The sequence below is a fragment of the Aplysia californica genome, unplaced genomic scaffold (assembly GCF_000002075.1).
Source record: "Aplysia californica isolate F4 #8 unplaced genomic scaffold, AplCal3.0 scaffold00043, whole genome shotgun sequence".
Lineage (NCBI taxonomy): Eukaryota > Metazoa > Mollusca > Gastropoda > Aplysiida > Aplysiidae > Aplysia > Aplysia californica.
Window position 1 is genome coordinate 518,644 of NW_004797313.1, and position 7,638 is coordinate 526,281.

The following is a 7,638-nucleotide window of genomic DNA, read 5'->3' on the forward strand; positions in this document are numbered from 1 at the left end:
TGACTCGAAAAGTGAAAAAAGGAAAACAGATGAATACTTACTTTATCCCTTCTCTTGTACCTCAAGAGTGTCAAGGGGAGAAAGAGCTTTCTATCTTACTAAAGCTGTATGGCCTAACTGGGTGGGATGTTGTGTATTTTTAGAGTGTCCATCACAACCTTGATCCAGGTTTTCCTCTTGCAGTTTACCCTGATATTTTTTTGTAATGTTTTCCTGGCAAGCTGGAGAGGTGCTGTATGTGTCAGATGTTCAAACCACCTTATTGTTTGCCTCTTAATGTAGAGGAGGATAGATGTTCTCATCATTTCTCTGATCCTGTTGTTTCTGATCGTGTTCCAACTGGTTTTGTTGACAGCTTTCCTTAGACTTCTCATCTCGCTGATAGTTATCTTACATTCCAGTCTTTTGGTCTGGGTCCATGTCTCATTGGTAGGTCAAGGTGGGGGTGAAGATAGAGATAATGTACTTGGCTTTTGCCTCAGTGGGGATGTTAGGATATTTGAAGAGTTGGACAAGATGGTAGTTGAGGCTGTTATCCTTTTGTATTCTTGTCTCAATTTCTCTGTTTAGACGTCTCTCTTCTGAGAAGATGCTGCCAAGATACGTGAACTTGCTAACTTGTTTTCAGCAGAGTTCTGTCGATGCTGATGTTGTTAGTTGCATCATGCGAATTTATTGTGAATATTAATCCTCTTTTGCAGGAAGTTGGAGGGTGCTACTGATAGGTCCTACTTCTATTTCTTACTGTTGTCTCTGTCCGTCTTGGTTTTTTGTGGTTGTTTTTTTTTAGAGCATACAAGCAGAGAATTGAGTCGTGAATCATGCTTGTCAGTGTCTGTTTCAGAACTGCCACTTCAAGAAACCGTGTTGCTGTTTCAGAAAATTATTGAGTACAAATTTTGAGACATTTTTTCTTTTTTCAGGTGTTGATTTTATTTTGATGGTTCCCACTAAAGCAGATTGTTGGCTCAATGTATTTTTGCAGATGGTGATGCTGTTACAGGAGTACTTATCATCAGGGGATATTGCTGAAGCAACAAGATGTCTTAAAGATCTTGAGGTGCCGCATTTTCATCATGAACTTGTCTACGAGGTAAGCTTTTTTGTCTTATGAACATCCATAGCAAGTCTAGAATGTTTTGCATATCAATATTGACTGCAGAATTCAACAGTTGTTTTCCCATTGTATTGAATAATCTTTCGTACTTGTTGGTAATATTACTATCGTCTCTGCATGTTTTTATTATGATATTGTAATTATCCGCAGACTAGATGAAACGAATCAGTAGCATGACTTGGATATTATATGTCATGTTAATGTAAATTCTGTGCCCTCAAATTTTCGAATAAAATTACAAAGTTCACTTTGCACACCCCCTCAAGTCTTACCTCTCAATCACCGTATATTTTTGTGTTTGTGTAACCTTTTTGTGGGCCTGTTTACCTCCTTAGCCTTTTTGTGCCATTCTGTTAGACATACTGTTTGGGAAAACAAAAAACTAATTTGGTCAGTTGACCAGTCACTTTTTAAAATTGTCTTTCTGTGTCAATCACCAATTCTAGTGGTGGATGAGAATAATTTTAGGTCTGTTGGTATTAGATACTGGTTGCTGAACTTCTGTATGTTTGAAGATTTGTATCTGTTGGTATTATGTAATGGCTTATATGAATATTCATTGTTCTGCGCAAGCATTTTATTAATTTTGTGAAATTCTATTTTTCATTCCTTTTGTACAGGCAATAAACATGGTGTTTGAAAAGTCAACGGACAGGGCAGCTGAAATGATGGTGAAGCTCCTTAAGTCATTGTCAAATGCAATCATTGTCACACAAGACCAACTAAATCAGGTAAATTTGATTATTCTTTAAATTTTCCTGAATTTATCTTTTGACCTGTTGAAAAAGGTCTAAAAGACTGCTTGTTTAAAAAAAAGAATTCTAAATTCACATAGTTTTTAAAATTTGCCAACAGCAGTTGCTCATAATGTTGATATTGATTTAGTAGCAAAATGACTTGGACGCCTTGGAAATGGGGGGTCCAGGAGTGACCTGGGAATTTAAATAAAAGTCACAGAGACCTGGAATGTCCAGGAATTTAAAGAAAATGCAAGTTGAACTGTGAACATGAGTTTAGTTCTTAGTTCACTTGTTTGCACTCCTGGAAAATGAATGGCCAACTTTGAAAAATGTTGAAGCCAGTTTGGCAGGCACGTTGTAGTAGCTGTAAAGCATTCATTTCTATTGTCTGTTGGCAACTCCTTTTGGTAATCAATTGTCTCATTGTGAGTCAAATTATGCTTCTTAAGATTGTGAACATTCTAGAATTTCTATTGAATATATGTTGGTCGTTTCACTATTTACTACAGTAAAATTCCTCTCGGAGTTAATCAAAATAAGTCAATAGTTTTTGGTCACTAAGTTCTTTTCAATATCTGTTGATGTCGTCAGAAGTGATAATGTTGCTCCCACTTGTTTATTCTTGCAGGGATTCCAGCGTATTTTTGACAACATTGCGGACATTTGTTTGGATGTCCCTAATGCATACTCAATTTTGGACAAGTTTGCCACGTTGTGCCACAAGGAGAAGATAATTGATGATGCTCTTCTTCAGAAAGTACCACAAAGGTAAGTGAATGGATATCTGTCTGTCTTTTGTAGATTTTTTTGTCTGTGCTCTTTATTTTGGCCTTGTAAAAACTTCCTCACATTAAAAAAATCCAATGCTTCCAATCTTCCGTACTTTTACCAAAATTGGTACGTCCAGAAAGTTCTATACTTGCTGCCTTATCATATCAATTCCATCCGTAAAAATTTGCCGATACTGTTGCCCATGGACATTCCATAAAAAAGGTTCTGTACTTGCTTTATATTCTCTCCTTGGGTAAATTCTGATATATCGGGTAACTTTCAGTAACAAAATAGTATTAGAAACCTGCTAGATTGCACATTTTGTGCGCTCAGTTGTTATCGATCTACACTTCCATCTCAGGTCGGTCGGCAGTACATTTTTACTTTCAAATTTTTAAAAATCTGGTTAGTGACATAATCAAAATTTTTCTGACAATTTCCACCATTCTGTCATTCACTAATTCTATTGTTCATCTTCAAAATATTATTGGGCTGGAAAATTTGGGTTGTTTAAGAATATTTTCAATGATGCGATGATCAATTGAATTTTAGTGGCAATAGCAAATGGAACTTTAGGTATTGCATCTAAAATTTGTTCAATGGTTACAATATGTTTTAGGTGTAGATGAAAAAAGCAGATGAAACAAGACTAGCTCTAAGAGAAAAAAAAAGTACTATTACTTCTTGGCTATCTCTTCAAAAGGCTTCCAAATGCCATTTTCGACCCCAAAAAGTCCCATTTTCAGCCCTCTAATAGCACAGAATTTCAATTTCTCTGGGGATTTTGCTGTCCCTGGACGATGGACCCCTGCTTAGAATTTTCCTCACTTTCCTGCTATTTCTGTTTGAAGCACTCGACTTGAATGTCATCAGCTTACTTATATGAATTCACTTTCATGTGTGCTGGATATGATATTAGCGGTACATATCTGATTGACGAGGCCTAACTGTTCCAATTTTCAGTGTTGTGAAAAACTTTCAAGTGCCATAAATGTCGTACTTCTTAGACCAGAGGTTGAAATTGTGTATGTTCATACAGATCCCCTGATCATAGTTTTTTCAAGATGAGAAATGAACCGTTTTGATAATTTTTTACTGTAACTTCTTTTTCAACAGGGGCCGTAAGCGATTTGTTTCTGAGGGTGACGGTGGAAAAGTCAAGAATTCATAAACTTCAAGCGGTCTACCACCATCCAATTCATCACATTGGTGTTTGGATTATAATGAAGAGGAATTTTTAAAAACCTGTTTGAAAAGAGGTTTTTTTTGGTTATCTTTCTTGTTCTTTTCTCTCCCTGTCTGTTTTCCCTTGATTTTGAAAAAGACGATGCAGTGCTCTTTTATTTTAAGTAGTAATGGAAAAAAATTGCCATTGCTGTACACCAGGCTGCATTTTTTTAGTGCACAGGTGTAAACATTGGATGGATTTGTTAAGTACAAGTATGTGATGTAATTGTTATGCAAAATCTCGGCACTGAGTCTGGAGTGACTATTATCGCTCAGATCAGTACTGACTGTTGTAAAATTACCTGATTATGTACTAGAATATATATATATACATGGGAAGTGTATGAAAGAATCAGGGTTCATTGTGGGCATTCAAAAGTAATGTTTGGGTTGTCAAGGCTACTTCAGTTGCCTTCAGGGAACTCGACAGGTTGGCCTGACTTGGGTCCGTTTTCTCTGTTTATTTCTTGGGCACTCTGCTGCCACAGTAATGTTAAGTGCTTCTCTCCTGTCTTTAAGGCGAGGATTAGAGAAGCAAAAGACAAGAATGTAAGGGTTTCAGGTTGTTCCTTGGGAACATTGGCAAGGTCAAGAAATATATAGTGAAAAATGACAAAGGAATTATCTTTGTTATTCCAGTTACGTTCAAACTTTAAGTGTCAGAATGTGTTTTTTGGGAACAAGAATTTTTGGTTACTGTAATTTCATAATTCTATTTTTTATAGCGTAGCTGAACCATATGTATACATTAAAAAAAGTATTATTTGTTTATTATTGACTTGGCACACATTGTCTTTTAATCCAATTTTTTGAAGTTTACTTTGTTACCCCAGTGATATAACCCTCTGATGAGAAGTTTGGGAGTTGTTTGTTGGTTTTTTGGGTTTTTTTTTTATTTCACATGTTGGGTTAGCTTGTGTAAACAAGGAATGTGAGATCTGTATTGTTTGAAAAGGCTTTTACGCGGTTTGATATAGTGAAATGCATGGGAATGCTACCTACAGTCTTTTAAACCTCTGACTTGTTGTGTGGTGTTACCATTAATATGAATAGATTATGAGCTTGATTTTTTTCCCCCAGTGTCGTTACATCATGGAAATAATTGTAGGCTTTTTTTTTTTTTTGCTTTTAAAAAAAAATATTAGGATTTGGTCAAAAAGGTTTAGATCTAGGCTTGAACAGATGCTTTGATCCATGTGTTAAGGATTATAATTATTAATGTGGTGCGTTTTATTTGACTTGCTCATATTACCCTCTCAAGTATTTAAGTTCTTTTCCTTTACCTTGCCGTAATTATTTTAATTGTGATAATTTGTGTTGTTATTATTGTGCTAGTTGCGGTAGTACCAAATATACTTTGATTGTGGCTTATTAATTGAAGCGTTCCATTGAGGAACTTTGAAGACTTGTCTTGGTTTGAAAAGTTCCATGTGTTTTCCCAATTGAAAAAAACTGATGAATTTTTAAAGTGCAGATGTGCACGTGTGTGAAGTGTGTTTTGATTGCAAAAATATACTCTTCTCTTAGATGCGTATGCTTTCACCGTCTTGTAGATGGGAGCAAGATGTTGGATCTATTAACCACTGTGGAAGTATTGATTTTATATATATGGTCATGTAATGTGAACAAACTGAGTCCACGCCACTCGATATTGGATTGATTGCGCCTGATGCAAGGATTTGTTTAATTTCTTCAAAAGATGAAGCTACTTCGATTGTTTTTCTTTTTTGCTCTTAAGTGTAAGTGCTCTGGTCTTCATTGTTACTGTCCTGTGGTGGTCATATGTATGGTCTTTGAATATCAGTATCAGAAGGAGAAATAAAATGTTCGTGTTGATGTTTGAAATGTTTTTCTGTTCTGAAGCTGCTGGACGAGTGGTACAACTGCACGATGGAACTGGCAGTATTTTACGAAATGAGTTGAATCTAAAGATGAAACCATTTGTTTACCAAAACTTCTGCATTTTGAGCTTGAATTTTGATTTTGCTTTTAAAAGGGCTTCTCGGTCTCTTAGCGAATAGCTTCATGAAGTAACAATGTGTGTTGTCTTTACTCAGCATTTTTGCACTTTTTGTATTTTGAATAGTGTGACTGGTAAAGCAAAACCCTCAAATTGTTTTTTTTTTTTTTTAGTTTGTTGAAGTATTTGATAACTTTTCATTTGTATAGTGTTGATTAACGTTTTGTGGTAGAAAAGGTGATCACTACTTTTCACCATTTGTAGAAAATGTAAAATATTTTGGCTTATCGGGTTTCATTTTCTTTCATTTTTAGTTCTCATGTGATACTTTCAAAACAAAAACCAACGGAAGCCACTTACACATCATTCACCTGTCTCTTATTTTTAGCATCTTCTGATTTTTTCATGTGGAGTTTGGCCATTACATATGTTAATAAAAATAATGATGATGTTCTGCATATGTGTTAAAATTTTGTGGATTTTTGTTTGTGGTTAGTTTGCTTAAAAAAAGAACCCCTCCCCCCCGTTTTCTCTCTCTCTTTCTCCCTCTCTCTCCCCATCTCTTTAGCGAAGCCTCTGAATTTCGGCATTTATATTACCTATTTGTGTTGCATGTGCCATAAGACTCTTTCTAAAACTAAGAATATGATTGCTGTGGTATCTTCTATGGGTGGTTGTGGGTGCCACTGTTAGGTCCGTCTTTTCTTTCCCTTTGTTTCCGCTTTGTTTTTACCCTGCACTAAATTACCATTTTCTTGTCAATGAGCTTCTTTTGACTCGTTAAAAATTTATCTTCTCTCTAGAATTAGTCTCACCTTTATATGTTACAATGACTTAACTTCTTTTCTTTCCCACTGTTGTTCATGACTTTCTGTCTTGCTCTTTCAGTACCAAATGACAAATTGTGAAGATGTGCTTCTCTTTACTCAGAGAGTATTGTATAGTAAAGCTCAGCAAGCTTTCCATATCTTGTGATCGTTGATGGGTGGTCGGTAGGTGCCTTTAGTAGGCCAGCTGGCAGGTCATATTTCTTCTCTTTACCTGTTTTTTTTTTCTTGCTTTAATTTTACCCTGCAGTAAGTGGCATTTTTCTTTTCAGATTCGTGGGTGGTTGGCGGGTGCTCTGATGTGGTGTGCTTCTTCTTTCCTATCAAACATCTATCGTCCTTATCTCCCTTTCTCCTTTTTTATGTTTGTTACTCTCTTGGAACACCTCTAATCTTCTAGCGCTCATATGACCTTATGCAGTTGCGAGCGCTGTAAAACCTCTACTAAAACTAAACTAAAACTTTTCAGATTCAGTGTGTTTCCCTTTACTCAAACACGACAGTCACAGTTGAGTTTTTAACTTTTTCCTGGGTGCTCCCTTAGCTCATTTGGTATCATGTTGGATGGCCTGGGTTTGAATCCCTGACTTAGCGCTCATGAATATTGAAGTCGAGTCAGGTCATTTTGTTGTTTTCATGGCTTCCGAGCCGTTTGGCTTGGTCCAACTGGAGACAAACAAGATTGTGAAGATTTGAACAAAGTGTGCCAAAATGGTAGCTTTTGACCCTCTAACTAGTCCAAGGAGATAAATGTGGTTTCCCTCAAACTCAAATGTGTCAAACCATATCAGATCGGGATCTGAGGAAAGTACAGTGTGCTCTGGGAACAAAATTACCAAGTTTGCTGATGATCCTTGCTATCTGTACAGGAATCAAAAACAGTTGACCAGTGGCAATCTCTGGCCTTGTGAGCTACACACAGCGCACGAGGGAAGGAACTTCTTGGCAGCTGTGCTGCGATATTCTTCCACTTTCATTTTCCACTAATTACACACA

General features: G+C 36.4%; 1 protein-coding gene across 1 annotated transcript in view; it reads left to right on the forward strand.

Moving 5' to 3' along the window:
- LOC101853682 (programmed cell death protein 4) overlaps positions 1–6,271 on the forward strand; it is a gene marked incomplete in the record, with an annotated part of 13,299 nt that extends 7,028 nt beyond the window's left edge. The window contains 4 exon segments of the mRNA XM_013079190.2: positions 986–1,093; positions 1,738–1,848; positions 2,486–2,625; positions 3,745–6,271. Of these exon segments, the coding sequence (XP_012934644.1) occupies positions 986–1,093; positions 1,738–1,848; positions 2,486–2,625; positions 3,745–3,799 (414 nt within the window).
- Positions 6,272–7,638: the final 1,367 nt, after the last annotated feature.